Source organism: Anser anser, assembly GCF_964211835.1.
Source record: "Anser anser genome assembly, chromosome: 2".
In the NCBI taxonomy this organism is placed as follows: domain Eukaryota; kingdom Metazoa; phylum Chordata; class Aves; order Anseriformes; family Anatidae; genus Anser; species Anser anser.
This window is the reverse complement of record NC_139721.1, coordinates 35,857,088-35,873,079: the sequence shown is the minus strand read 5'-3', so window position 1 is coordinate 35,873,079 and position 15,992 is coordinate 35,857,088. Positions and strand designations below refer to the sequence as shown.

Sequence of the window (15,992 nt, the reverse complement as noted above, 5' to 3'; positions counted from 1 at the left end):
CTGCCACAAAACAGAACAGTCTTTTATACATATATGAGACAAACAGTGTCAATATTTACATTATTACAGGTATTAGAATAATAGGGTATGACTATAAATTAGCAGTATGTTGAAATAAAAATGGTGTAATAGTGCTCAATAGAAACTAGGATATGGCATGTAGGAAGTTGATAGCAATTCTTGTGGGCTTTTCTTCAAAAGAAGTAAGAATCTGGTGGTTGTAAGGAAGGTCTGATTTGTACTCCTGCTAAACTATAAATTACATGGTTGTATAAAGCTAGGCTCCTTTTTAAATCAACACATTTGATTTATTATGTGAGCAAGATACTAAAATTAATTTATCTAGTGAGTGATGTAAGTAAAAATAGGCTGTTTTTTTTTCTTAGAGGTAGTCACAGCACTGAAGTTCAGGATCTACTTGTGATTAATTTTGGTAGTTTTCCCATCTATATGTATATTTTGGCTTTCAGTTATGTTAATCGTATACCAATCTCAGCCACTAGCAGTCTGTCATGGTATTTTTTTTTTTTATTATGATAAAATTTTACATTATGGGAGTGAGGAAAGGACACTGAAGGTGATGAGGGTCTGAACTCATCCTGTCCAACTTTTTAACCAACACCGGATCAGCTTTGCTTATATAAAGTATTTGTCACTGTCCTGCATGATATCCTTGTCTCTGAATTGGAGAAGCATGGATTTGACAGATGGACTGTTTGGTGAGTAAGGAATTGGCTGGATGGACACACTCAAAGAGTTGCAGTCAGTGGCTCAATGTCCAAGTGGAGATCAGTAAGAAGTGGTGTTCCTCCAGGGTCAGTATTGGGACTGGCGCTGTTTAACATCTTTGTTGGTTACATGGACAATGGGATTGAGCACACACTCAGCAAGTTTGCTGATGACACCAAGCTGTGTGGTGTGGTTGACACGCTGGAGGGAAGGGATGCCATCTAGAGGGAGCTGGACAGTGCTTCCCAAGCCATCTATTCCAGTGTTTTTTTATCCTTTTTATTCTATTATCTCACATGGTGCCTCATTTAAGTATTTTTTTTTTTCTTCTCCTACAGTTTAAGCCTCCTGTTTCCTGTCCTGTATGCTGAGAACTCAGAGACTGGATTTAGCTCCCTCTTTAGCAGTAGACTTTTGGTATTTGATTGTCTTTTCCCTAGTAAACTATTACTCATCTAGATAGAAGAACAGCAGTTCATCTGACCTTTCTTTTTTTCGGTTGTGTTTTCTTATCTAATCATCCTCCCTGTTCTCTACTAAAAACTCTTTTCATGTTTTCATTAAAGATGAAAAGTAACTATGAAGAATTACAAAAGGATCTTACAGGACTTCATGATCGAGCAATAAAATAGATGAAAATCAGTGTATATAATTACTGAGTAGTGCACGTGGTGAGGGGGACCCTAAACCCACAATCAAAATAGTTGACTGTGAGCTGGCCATTACATCTCCTGATCAAGACCTCGGGATATGATAGAAAACATCAGTACAGTTCTCAGTAGCTATCCATGAAGCCAATAAGAAGTTACATTGGTTTAGGCGAGGATAGACAACAAAGTAGAAATTTAGAAATCTTGCTATGGTGATCCTTCATTTTGAACTGTATGATGTTCTAATCTCTTCCATAAGGATACAGCATAATGGGAAAGGTTCAGAGAGGGTCAGAAAGAAATGATCAAAGGTTAACCTTTGATAGTTATAGTTATAGATAGTTATAAAAAAGATAGACAAAATAATCTAAGATTGTTAGTCTTAATGAGTGAAGGAGGTTATGGCACAGGTCTAAAGAACATGTGGCATGGATATGGTAGATAGGGACTGAGTATTGTCTCCTCCAGTACAGGACTAAAGGTGTCGAATGAAACTGACAGGTTGAAAACAAATGAAAATAGTAGTTCTTGACACAGCAAGCTAAGATTGTACCTAAGATGTGGATCTTCTTCCGCAAGGATTTTATATATGTGGTTATTCATGGATTCAAGATGAGATGGGAAAGAAATGATGATATCACTGAAAATGATTGAATATGTGCTCTTTGCTGAACAGAGGAAGTCTCCAGTGACTAATGATTGAATTCTTGGGGAGTTTCTGGAAAAAGTCATATGTTTGCCTTGCTCTGTAGTCATGCACCTTTTGCCAGTGTTGGAGACAAGCTTACCGAGCTAGGTGTAAAGCTACTATAGTTTTATATTCTGCCTTCAGTTTTGTAGGAACTATAGTTATTTTCTTCAACTTTTCATTATTCCCCCCCTCCAAAAAAAAAAAAAAAAGTGAAGAAACATGTGGCACGTGTTAATTTACATAAATGCTGAGAACCTACTTGTGTATAACCAGACAGCCTTTTTTATCTTGTGTTTGATCCTCCTATAAGAGTGAACTAGTGCCATCTCCATTATCTGGTTACCAGAGTTCAGTCAAATGCAGGGTCTAATCTTACTCTGCTACTACTCTATTGAATCAATGATTAGGACACATTTTTACATCATGTTACCAGTGCAGCTCAGTTTTGGATGCAAATTATTGGTTTCACACATTTTGTTTGTATATATTTTTAAGTAATGACATAACTTGATTGTCACTTCCGAAGAGGAGAGTTATTCTGGGACATTGACAATATGTATTGATTAATTATAATCAAGTGTTACATTCATCTAGAAAGTTCAGAAAACTTTCCAACTTGAGCTGCAATTAATGAAATAAACTTGTTACTTTTTTTTTCACAGGGTGCAAGAGTACAAAACACAGCCAAGAATTTAGGAGTGAGGGATCGAACGCCACAATCTGTTCCAAGGTAACTGATTGTATCCTAGATCATGATCTAGTTTATGCCAAATTCAGCTTCAAAGAGGACAGACAATAAGCATTTACTACATTGTGTAGTAAATTGTAAGATTTTGCTTTTAATGTACATACAGTCAACTACATTCTCAGACATATAATTTTAATTATATTAATTGCAGAAGTTTAGGCTATGTAGCATTTTGAAACCTGTGCATTTTAGAAAAAAAGGAAATCTCGTTCATGTTAATTATGAAAACACTGGGTTAAGTCCTTCATCATTTGTGATATTTAGTGGGTTTTGTGGAATTATTCAAACTAAATCCATTACACTATTTTAATGTAATACTGTACTGCAATATCTCAGCAAAACCATGTTATAGTTGCTTTTAGAGATGATGTAGTCTTTCTTTGTCACTTTCTGAAACATCCATTAGAATGAAAAATGCGTGTGTTCTATATTTATCCAGCTTTTTAATTCTGTGATGGATTGCAGGTACCTGAAATATTTCTTTACAAGCATGATACTTTTAAATGAAAATAACAAAACAATGTTTTTAATTTTATCTTAGTGAATTTATTAATCCAATTTAAACTTTTTATTCTACCAATTTAAAACTTTTTTGTTGTTGACTAATGATAGCACATTGAATGAACTCAGCAGATATGTGGAATACGTTACAGACTCACTGTGGTACTAAAATTTCAGTAAGGAAACAGTGAATTAGTAATGTCTTATACAGATAACCATGTGAATGAACGTATGTACTATCCAAAGCCTCACAGGGAGACTGTCTTCTGGATTCTGACCAGTAGTACTTGGGAACTTTTTCTTCTCATGCGCTTTGCTTCCTTTTTCTGAGGTGTCCCCATTTCTTCCAGTAGCGAATCAGACAAATGCTCATAATTTGTTTATAACAACTGCATGTCGTGCCTTGACCGTGCTGGATCTGATTCTAGAAAAGGGAGCATACGTAAAGTGAAAGTGTACAAGGTATGAGTAAATCTGCATAGCAGCATTTGTTAGGGCATATATGCATCTTGCTTGCCCCATAAAGGATAGAGTAGACGGACTCCTCCAACTCCCTCTCTCTTACAACAGTGAAACAGAACCCGGCAGTTGAGGGGCTAAGTAGTCTTCTAGGAAATACTTATTCGCATTTGATCTACTTTGGTGGTTTTACTCAGCTGGGCAGTTGAGCTCCACCACAACCGCTCTCTCACTCCCCTCCTCAAAGGGAAAGGGGTAGAAAATACAATACAAAGGGTTCAAAGGGAAAGATAAGCACAGGGAGATCACTCAACAGTTATTGTCATGGGCAACACAGACTCAACGTAGGGAGATTAGCTTGTTAGTAATAGGTAATATATTTCATTAGAGTAATGACAAAAACAAACAAAGAAAAACACCTTCCCCCCATCCACCCTCTTCTGTGTCCTGGGGCCTGCTCCTGCGGGGGCTCTCCATGGGCCGCAGCCTCCTCCAGGCCACATCCACCTGCTCCACCGGAGGCTCCTCCACGGGCTGCAGCGTGGAGATCTGCTCCGTGTGGGATCCATGGGCTGCAGGGGGACAGCCTGCTCCACCAGGGACCTCTCCACAGGCCGCAGGGGAACTGCTGCTGCGTGCCTGGAGCACCTCCTGCCCTCCTGCTGCACTGACCTGGGGGGCTGTAGGGCTGGTTCTTACTCCTCACTCTACCATCTGCTGTTGCACAGCAGTTTTTTTCACTTTCTTATATCTGCTCTCACGGAGGCACAAACAATGTCACTTGCTGGCTTGGCTCTGGCCAGTGGTGAGTCCCATTGGAGCTAGCTGAAACTGGCCCTTATCTAACATGGGGCAGCTGCTGGACTCTCCTCACAGAGGCCACCTTTGCAGCCCCCCGCCACTAAAACCTTGCCATGTAAACCATTACAGCTGCTTTCTGAGAAGTATTTTGAGCCTCACATTTTTGTTTCCTAGGTAGGACATTTAACAAATATTAAAGGAAATCTAATGCTCATATAAACTCTAAGAATTCAAGCTCTACCTACTTATTTACAGACTTCTTCCAAATAGATCCAAATTATATTTAACCATCAGATAGGGTAGATGATCCATATTTGTGATCCATGTTGAGAAAAGGAAAACATGTAATAGCAGTACAGGTTATCTTGGGCTTGGGTGACTGTAATTAACAATGGCTAGAAAACAAACAAACAAACCAGTAATATAATGGCTTATTCAAACAGGACTAATGCTCCACTTCCATGCAAACTAAAAAAGATAGACCAAGGCAACCAGTCACGCTGGCCACCAAAACTTTGGCAGTGACCATCAGTATTAATAAATACTGTCCTGGTTCCAGTTAGGACAGAGTTAAGTAGCTCATAGTAGCTGGTAGGGTGCTATGTTTTGGATTAGGATGAGAAGAGCGCTGATAACATGCTGATGTTTTAATTGTTGCAGAGCAGTGTTTACACCAGGCCAAGGACTTTTCGGCTTCTTGCTCTGTCCTGCCAGCGAGCAGGCTGGGGGTGCAGCAGGAGCTGGGAGGGGACAGACCCAGGACAGCTGACCCAAACTGGCCAAAGGGGTATTCCATACCATCTGACGTCATGCTAAACAATATATAGGGGTGGCTGGCCGGGGTGGGGGGGCCGGCTGCTGGGGAATAGGCTGGGCATCGGTCAGCGGGTGGTGAGCAATTGCATTGTGCATCACTTGTTTTCTTACACATTATTATTGTTAATACTATTACCATTATCACTATTATTATTATTATTGTTATTATTATTTTCCTGTCTTAATAAACCGTCTTTATCTCAACTCACAGGCTTCACTTTCCCGTTTCTCTCCCCCCATCCCAGAGAGGGAGGGGGGAGGGTGAGCGAACGGCTGTGTGGTGTTTAGCTGCCAGCCGGGTTAAACCACAACAAATACCAAGAACACTTCTAATGTTTGGCTGAGTCAACAGATAATATTAGCACCAGTACCAGCACTTTTTGTCCATTTATGCCATTATAAAAAGTTCAGAAGGAGTTTCAACCAGCAAGCTCAATGCTGAAAAAGAGCGTTTGCAGCAATCTGCTGCCCAAAGACAGAGCTCTCCATCAAAATCTACAGGCATGTAGATGAAATAAGGTCCAACAAAAGTACTGATTCTAGAGCAAAGCTATCAGCAATAAAGTCATTGACCTTACTGGCAGATGAGGAAATCCCTTTTCACGGTAGTAATTGGCTTGGAGGTAATCCAGGACCAAACCTGCCTGACCAACTGTCTTGCACTGGGGGAACCTAAAGCAGTAAAATAATATTTTATGCAGTAAAAGCTGCTTGAAGTCTTCTCTTTGAACAGTATGATTTTGGCCTTAATCAGACTCCTCCTTCATGACAAAATTCTGGGGAGAGTTGTCTCAAATCAGGTCTCATTCTTTTCTCACCTATAAATGAGAAAGCAGATATCAAGATACAGAACTTTTTGTCATTAAGGGAAAATCTATGTTCTGAAAAAGGAAAAATAGAAGCAGTTGGCTGTGAGACATTTATTGGCTTTGCATCAGTTGAGAAAAGATCACCTCTTTCCGGTTGATGCTCTCACAATATAGCAATGAAAAGTTGAAGGAAAATTATGAGATGGCTCCAAGAACACAGAACAGATGGATGCATGCAACACACAAGTAAGCAGTAAGAGCGATGTCACAGGAATATCTCACTGGCCTCAGGGCTTGTGGTATTTCATGTATTAATAGAGAGAGAAGTCAAATACGTCAGAATAGTCATCAGCACAATAATACTGTGTTTCGCAATTCTTTGATGCTCTGGCTATAGGCTGGCCATTCAAGTCTGCTTTATTTAAGGGTTCTTGACAGCGTTCTCAGTTCTCTGCAGTTGCCAGTTCTCTGTCTTAGCTGATCTGTTTGTACCATCTCAGACAGTTGCTCCATATATATTGACCCAGAACAGTCTGTATGTGATCAATACCATCTTTAGGGATTTATGCAGCATCATTGCTAGTTTGCTTCAGAATTCCCGTGTTACCTGCTCTGAAGACAAGTGACCTTAATGATTACCATTTTAACCTGAAGACGACACAGACCTTGGTACCTGAGGCTGAGCTTTTCTGCACACTGTTCCATAGAAATTAGATTTTGCAAAAACCCCATCAAGAGCTAACCCTGCTGCAGTTACTGACTTAGATAAGATTCTGACGACAGTCATTCTATGTCTTTTGTTAGCTTTGAGTTTTACTACTTTATTACACTGGTAGAATCAAATAACTCAAATAAGCCTTGTTTTACCTTTCTCTGTGTACCTGGCTGTATAAAAATCAGGGCATCTCATTTTCTCATTGGTGTACAAATAGGAGAGATGTGTATTGGCTTATATATAGCCCCTAACAAATATATTGGCATCTGCACCAACACTTATGTGACCTTAAATAACCATGTTTCTGAATCTGCCAGATGACAGTGGGGAAGAATCCAAAGATCTTCAGAATGCATTATGGTGGAGATTTGAAAGCAGGCTTGCAATTGCTGTCTGGCAGAAGTGGTGCTCCTCATTCTTACTATCCAGAAACAGTACTGCTTGCTAATCGCTTCCAGCGGGACTTCAGAGAAAAGCTATATAGCCCACCACAGTGGTGTGTTGTCAGTGTCCCAAGGGTTTTAGCTTGCATGGAAAGTGAAATCAGAGAACGGAAGCTATCCTGTCCTGCTTTTGCATAGCCACAAGATGCTTTATCTGACAAGATGTGTCTTGATATTGAAAAGGCTTGCAACTCTCAAAGGGCAGCCATACAGACAGTGCTTCAAATACCTTCAGCAGCAGAGTGTCATGCCAAGAAAGCAGCAGCCCATTGATCTTGAATTGTTTGTGGAGCCCAGCCACATGTCCAGGTTTCTGTTTTCTGTGTTGATTTGTAGTATGATTTTGGAATTCCTGATTAGTTAAAATGTGGTCATATAAATGAATGTGATGTTTAAGAGGCAAATTTGCAAAATATGCTTGGAAAACTCAGGTATGCCGAGCATCTTAAATATCTCTAGCCACCAGGACAGTGGATGATTCATAACCCTGCTTGTAGCCAGACCTACCAAGTCTGTTGTTTATTTTGTGTTAGTATTTCAGTATCAAATACTCTTCATGGTAAGTATTAATGCACATGCTGTGTCATTGTCACTTCATTTTGGTTTCTGATGCTTTTATTGCTTGTCACACCAAACTCAGTCTCTTTACTTTGTTATTTCTTCAGTGATATGCCTTTGGCGATATTCCTTTCCGTGAGGAAAATATATAATCTCCAAATGAAATCATGTCTACTGCTGGTTTTAATTGCTGTTATTGTAGGGGAGATACTGTATGCTGGTTATATTTACAGAACAGAGATGCCTCTTAATGAGCCTGAGATCAGAATGACTGCCATTTTCAGTATTCCTAGCATAAGTGTAGCTTTTCTAACACTTGCTAATAACTAAGTCCACGCAAAAGGCTTTAATAGAAGTTCAGAAGCCTTTATAAATGCAGTGGTAAGAGCTCAAAGTCTTCGCGATGACATGTCGTGTGTCTGATAACTGTCTTGGGTTCTTGGACATCAAGACTGAATAACATCAGATTTATAGGAAACTGTTAGACTGAGTTCAGATTCAATGCCAACACAACACCAAAGTGAAGGCAATTGCATTAACCATGCAGCTTTTCCAAATTACAGATTTAGAGCAACAACTGGTAATTGGATTAGGGAAATTTAGCTTTCTTCTGAAAGGGGTGTTATGGTGCAGTATTATGAAAACTTGACTAAACTGGGATATCTTTATAAGATTACTCATATATGTGTGTTTTAATAATACCACTGTCAATGTAAACCTCATGCTCATGAATAAGTTTTTAAACTGAATTCAGTATATTTTATTTTGCAGTAAAATAAAAGACTAAGATTTAGTTTATATTCCTTAAATTTACCTTCATATTCCTTACATTTTCATTTCTTTTAATAATGACCAAGCCCAGAGTAATGATTGCTTTTTTTTTGTTTTTTGTTTTTTTTTGTTGTTGTCAGATTATACAAGCTCTGCCAACCACCACCACCAGTTGGAGAAGAATGAGGAAAACAATCAAATAATGGCTTTTAGAACACTGGGACTGTGTGACAAAGTCTAACTGCACTGTAGCAGTATGTGCCTGGGCCTTTGATAAATGAAAAAAAAAATATATATATATATATATATATATATAAAAAGAACTTTACTCAGGATAAAAAAAGAAATACCCTATATATATTCTCTATTGGCATTGCAAAACGACTTCCGAAAAGCATTTCTGGAATCTGTGCACTCCAGCCTTATGCTAGTAGAACAGGAGTCTTCCTTGGGAATTTTACACTGGAATCAGGTTCATTTTGATGTGTTTTTTTCAGCCACACAATAGGCATACATAGCCAGCAGCTTCAAAACGGATGTCTTGTTCAGAGAGAATGGCTTCACTTGTACGCTACACGGGATATGTTCTTGTGGAAGGAATAAAAGCCTGGATAAACTAGGCTTGATAATGAGCATGCACTTCATATGGGGCTCTTTGCACTGATAATCCTTTTTTTTTTTTTCCTGTCAACATCATAACTTCTGAGAACAATGACATTAATGTTTCAAGGATATAATGTAAGTGAGGTTGAAGGATTAAAACTCATCTCTGAACTGTGCCTAATGGGTACAGACTGACTGCATCTATGAACATTTACTTGTAATCACAGTAAACTCAGCCACGTCTTAAGTAGCCCATTGTCATATTATTTTGGAGGGAATACATGTATGGCATATGAGGTGATATTTTACCCTTTTTCAGTTGCCATTATAATTACATTGAATTTCAGACTGTCTAGTGGATGTTTCACATTATTGTGCCTCTGCATTTCAGAGTTTTTCATAGCTTTGTATGTTCTTGTACAGTATTATACTAGCAAGTCTACATAGTGTGAGGATGAGACAGCATTGTAATGTTTAACTGGAAACGTCCACATTTTAAGTTGAACCATGGTTTGGGGTTTTGATGTCTTAGTCCACCATTTCCCTTCTTTTGGTCATATTGTTTTGTATAGCATTTCAGTTCTTTCTTGTGGAGTGGCCATAATTGTTACAGATTTATTTCTGAAAATTGTACTGAGTATTTAGAGGGCCCATAAAAATATATATCTGCATTTGGCTGTTCTTTCAGCCCAAGTATTTTCAGAGGAAATGCCCCTAAATGAGGTTTCATGTGTGAACGTATTAAAGCAAAAACTATAATCTGAAATAGTTTTACTTGTAGCAGTAGGTAGCTACACATTCCATTAGAGCAGGGAATATACTGCCTGAATAAAATTTATTTTTTGTAAAACAGCCATCTATAGTTATGCTATAGCAATCACTTCACAGCCAAATTTTTGCATATTATCTAATTATTTATGAAGTCTTCAAAAAATATATTAATCCACAATGAAGTGATGATTCAGAAGAAGATATACTCTTGCAAAGAGTGTTCTTTACATAGGAAATCTAGGGGACTTGTAACTTTTCTCCAAAGGAGGAATTAGGGCTCCTACCTTTTTCAGTATTCTTAATGTTTTTACACAGACTTTAACTTTGCTAAGAAAATAAGTATTTTTATATATCCGCAGAATTATATGTCTGCACATATATTTTAGTTTCAAGATGTGTATATGTAGTCATATATCATATGTAGTCATATCAATTACCAGTCCAACCGTAAATATAGAATGTTTTCCTTAAACTGTGACAAAAACATGCAATAATGAACACTTCAGTAACAATTTCTCCTTCGTGCTTTGAAGTTTACACTCCTTACTATTTGTTGGAAGCAGTGGGACTTTAATCTTTTTGTGTAGAAAGAAAAAAAATATAACTTAACCTTTCTGTTTAGGATGACCTAATGCATAAGAATGAGTCATGATTTATAGAATTGCTATTCCAGTCAGAATCTCGTAGTTTTCAATGTGTTTTATTCAGAGAGGCAGTATTGGCTAGGGTAACTCCCGCTCCAGGCAGAAGTGCCAAAAATGTTTCAGTTTCTGCTTGTTCAGACATCAGAAGTACATAGAAGCCATAACCTGCTGATGCCTAGGATGGTGCCGCAGACCCCGTGCGATGGTGGTGTGGTCTGAACTGTGATGTCATTCACTGCTGTGAGCTCAGATCTTGATCTGAGATTTGCCCACATAAATATTTAATATTATTTTATTTCTTTACTATGAGGCAAATCAGCTCTTTGCTGAATAGAGCTACTAATCCTGTATAATAAGACAAATTACACAACCTAGAGGACAAAAGCTGCTGCATGCACACATGTTATTGTAATAGGCCATATCACTTTTTTTTATCACATTGACAATTGTACAAATGCAAATATGCCAAAACAATCTCCTGTATAATATGGCAATTGTCTACTTTGTTTTGCTCTTGAAAGCTGGAGGTAATTGACATTGGCAACTACTGAGGGACAAATCGTTATGAGCCAGTCCCTGGACCAGATTCTTCACCTACTGATTCATGAGTGTGCATCAGACAGAAATCTTGGCCTCTAATAACATTGGATGGACATATAAGAAGCTCATTCATAAATTGTAAATGTACATACGTTCGTGACTACCGCTATTTCTCCTGTTTGGTAACAAGGTGGTAATAAGGTGTATATATTCCTTATGCAATGTGCAGAATTAAAAAAACAAACAAACAAAAAAACCAATTCTCCACACAGTATGTTTATCCTTTCATAAACTCTTAGACTTAGAGATGACAGGAAGAGATGACCAAGAGTGATGATTTACAAGAAGTGTAACACCCATAGCTTGTGAAATCTTTACCTCTACTGCAACAGATTATGCAGCCCATTTTTATGAGAATGTGTTGCACTGGTTTGGTTTAGGGAAAGCATTCTGTATGTAATTTTTGCTTTTTCATCTGAGACAAGTGTAATTCTTCTGGGAATAAATTCAAGGATCTGGGAATAAATTCAGGGATGAACCTGGGAATAAATTCAAGGATGTTAACATGTGTTACCAAATGCTAACTGCTGTAATTCCAGGTAGTCTACAGGAAATTTAACAACTAGAAAAGGAGGGTTAAGGGCCAAGTAACATTTAAGTTGCCATAGGGTTCATGCTGGAAGAAAATTGACATTTTAATTTTAAAGTAGAGCCTCGATCTTTGGCCTACTTTTGTAAGCATCATCACTAAACAATCTTTTTTTTTTTTTTAAGAAGTTAGTATTGATTCTGTCTTGTTCCCAAAATTATGTATTTCATAATCCTTATCATCTCTGTAGATTGTAAATAAATATAATATAATTTATATATATATATTCCAGTTTCTAAATGTCAAACTTTTGTTGTTGTTTAGGAATCCACTTTAAAATAAATATTCTTCTTTCAGTTCAACCAATCACCTAATTGTATGTCCACTGAGAAAGTTGCTATCTTCTGTGTCTTTTTGGATATTTTTTCTTGGGTTTTAGTAAATGCATCAAGTTTTGATGTTGTTTCTTTGTTTGTTTGTTTTTAATGATGTCAGCAGTTATCAGAACTGCTATTTTACTGTTTTGGAGGCAAAAAAAGTAAATGTAAGTTGACGAGAATTTATAGTAATCATATTTCATTTATTAGAATACCGTAATGGGGGGGAAAAATCAACCCAGTTTCATTTATCTGCTTTTAGCCAGAGAAATTCATAAGGAAATAGTGATTTATTTGTTTTATTAATTCATTGTCAATGTAATATATACGTGTTTAAGACAATTGCTTGAATGTGAGTATACAAATCACGATTAAGCATGATGCTCAAGAAAGGAAAGTATCTTTCATTTATTTTCATTTAAATAGTGAAATCAGTAACTTTAGCATATATACGTATTGTTCCTGTACTTATTTACATCTGCTTTATGGGTATGTCTGCCAGCATTTTACGCATATTTTGCACCGTTATTGTTTAATGTTAAGAAAACCGGAGAGTTTCTCAAGTTAATGCATTGCTATATGTATTTTATCTCTGTAACTGTTGATAAATACAGGTAGTGCTTTTCTAATTATACTCCAGCAGTACACTGGCATTGGTAAACTAGATGCACAGCACATACCTGACTCAGGATACCTGGATTTTTCACCATTAGGTTTTGAGGTATAAAACGATACTGAACTCATATTTTTGTATGCTGACAGTTGTTTTGTTGTTGGGTTTATATATGTATATACACACACACACACACTGTATATATCCACTGAATTTTCATAAAGAAAATGCATCATTAGAAATGTTTCCTTTTTCTTGCTAAAAGATACTCTCTTGTTATGTATGTGTAAATGAATATACAGCATGCACAGTCATGCAGATGTTAACACCCATGGGAAATTTTAGATTGTCCAGAGGCCAGTCAAATACTTGTTTCTTCTCCAGACACAGCTCTATGCTAGAAATCTTCTGTGGCTAGAGTGGAACTACTTTAAAAGCAACTTCTGCTTCAGTTTGGAAGTTCAATGGAGTGTTCAACCAACTGGGACATTTTTGCAAAATACTTAGATGGGGACTTCTATGGGAACATCCACAATTTTTTGTGTGTGTGTGTGTCCTGTTTGTACAATGGGTCAGATTTTGAAAACTAAGCAGTCTTATTAACTTTTTAACACCCTGTAAATAGTGTACGTATTTGGTTATACTTGCGTTAGACAAAAACAAAAGAAAACAAAAAATTTTTGCATTGAGTATTGCACACGTTTCTTCAAACAAAGAATATATTATTTGTAACATCTCAACAAGCACAAGAGAGCATTATTCCTTTGAAATAGTAAATGTAAGTACATCCATACACAGAATCTCTCAGTGAACTTATGTTTGAAAACAGTCAAACTAGCAGCTCTTATGGGTAGTTGAATTTGTTGGAAGTAACCTTTGGAATTTAAATATCCTTGAAACATGGATTTAAATTACTTTTTCCTGTTTGTAAAGTGCCTATGTAGCATACTTTGAGTCAATTGCTATATTGATTATGGGTTAAACTAATACTGTGTACTTTTAGATCTTTTATTTTTTAGTCTACATTTATTTTTTTAGTCTACATAGTAAAGACTGGAATGGTAGCAATGTATTACAAAATGTCAAATGGCAATAAAAACCATTCATAATATGGCCAGTGCAAATTTCCTTATTTCTAAGCAAGTAAAAAGTTTGTTTGTTTGTTTGTTTTTGGTGGTCTTTAACCCCTTTGGTGTGACTGCTCTTGGAATTCTCCTGCAGGAGAATAGAAATCAAACTTCTAGAAATATATGTTTATAATCACAATCCAGGCCTAATCTAGGTTCATTGCTGACAACTGAAGTGTATCTTTACGCCCCTGTAGAGAGCTGAAGCCTGCATGAGCAGTAGTCCTTGGCTTTGGGGAGCTGTATTTTGTGAAGGCTGAGAGAAGGGAGACAGGCATGAAAAATGTTTTTCTGGCCCAGTGGTTCCACTAAGATCCAAAGCAGCCACGGTTTCTGGGATTCACGTGTGTCGTGGTTTAACCTGTCAGGGAGCTCAGCACGACACAGCTCTTTGGTCCCCCTGCCCCCAGTGGGATGGGGAGAGAACTGAAAAAGGTGAAGGTGTGAGAACTCATGGGTTGGCGTAAAGACAGTTTAATAGGAAAGGAGGGAGGGAGGAATGAAGGGAGGAAGGACATGATGCCCAGCACAATTGCTCCCTACCAGCCAACAAATTCCCAGTCAGTCCCTGAGCAATGGCAGCCCCTCCAGCCTACTGCCCCCACTTTTATTGTTCTACATACTCCGTCAGATGGTGTGGGATGTCCCTTTGGCCAGCCTGGGCCAGCTGTCCTGGCTGTGCCCCTCACACCTCCTGGTGCACCCCCGGCCTCCTCACTGGCAGGGCAGCACAAGCAGCAGAAGAAAGAGTCCTTGGCTCTGTGTAAGCACTGCTCTGCAACAACTAAAACACCGGTGTGTCATCAACATTATCCCCATCCTAAGTCCAAAACACAGCACCATTCCAGCTACTAGGAAGAAAATTAACTCTATCCTAGCCCAAACCAAGACAACGTGTCTGAGGATTGAAATAGTCACCATCAGTTTATGGCTGTGCACAAGGATAACCTGACAGGTATATCACGGAGTGTTGCCCTCCCTAGGCTAATTGAACACTTACAAATGATTGATCCTTTGAATGGATTGGGAACTAGCTCCTAGCTACTATGAAGATCCTGGGGAGAGGTTAGGCTTCAAAAAATAAGAATACTTAGGACAGGAGAAAAAAAAACAACCTTTCCCTGTAACTCTGTGGGGGATAGAAGCACAGGATGTCAGAGAAGTATTAAGAAGCAGAAATGACCAGATGATTTCAAATACGGCCTGCTTTTCTGCCATCTTATACGAGGTTGTTTGTTTGTTTGTTTGTTTGTTTGTTTTCAGTGCTCCTCATTTCCGTGGTCTTCACCTGCCACCATGTCTACATCAGAAACAAAATCCAACCATGAATTACGTTCTTGATCAGTGCACAGAATGGGAATAACTGAGACACATACCAGTTATGCCAGGGTAGCACTTGGGTATTCAGTAATTTCTCAGATTTCATGTGAGAGTATAATTATCATGAGGTGAAAGGCTTTGAAAGTATCTGCAAAGGGACTTGCTACACTTCCATGTCAGAGGTCTGATGAGGCACAGTGTGAGTCCAGAATTCAAACAAAGATAATGCATCTTTGCATCACTTCAAAGTATTTTTCAGCTAATCTTTGAAAGTTATTTCCTTTTAAATGTTACTCATAAACTCACTTTTACTATGTATTTAATTGTTATTGGAGTGGGAGTATTCTTGTGTCCCATTATGTCATGCACAAACAGGATAGATTATGCATGCACTTTGCTTATACTAACGAGGTGGAATTACTAACAATTAGTTCATTCTTGCTTGTAGAAATCTTAATTCTCTAAAACTGCTTTCTCAGATACTATTTGATTTTTTAAATTTTTTTTCCCCACACACATTTCTATATACAATTCCTGGGAGTATCCTTGAAACCTGCACTATGGGTAGCCTTATCTCTAGTCTCGTCTTCTGCTGTTTCTGCCAGGACTTTCTGGAGGGACCCCACACCGGATTCAATATTTCATCTTGTCTGACAGGCCCTGGGCTCTAGTCAGAGCCTGTCATCACCCTGGCCCTGCTCAGGCTGGCTGTCACAC

General features: G+C 38.1%; 1 protein-coding gene across 5 annotated transcripts in view; it reads left to right on the top strand.

The window, feature by feature from the left end:
• The window catches only part of PREX2 (phosphatidylinositol-3,4,5-trisphosphate dependent Rac exchange factor 2), a 177,981-nt gene extending 164,042 nt beyond the window's left edge, over positions 1-13,939 (top strand). For all 5 annotated transcript variants that reach the window (XM_083827119.1, XM_083827120.1, XM_083827122.1 and 2 more), the window contains 2 exons: positions 2,733-2,800; positions 8,832-13,939. In XM_083827119.1, the coding sequence (XP_083683245.1) occupies positions 2,733-2,800; positions 8,832-8,877 (114 nt within the window). In that variant the 3' untranslated portion in view covers positions 8,878-13,939. The remainder of the gene's footprint in view (positions 1-2,732; positions 2,801-8,831) is intronic.
• Positions 13,940-15,992: the final 2,053 nt, after the last annotated feature.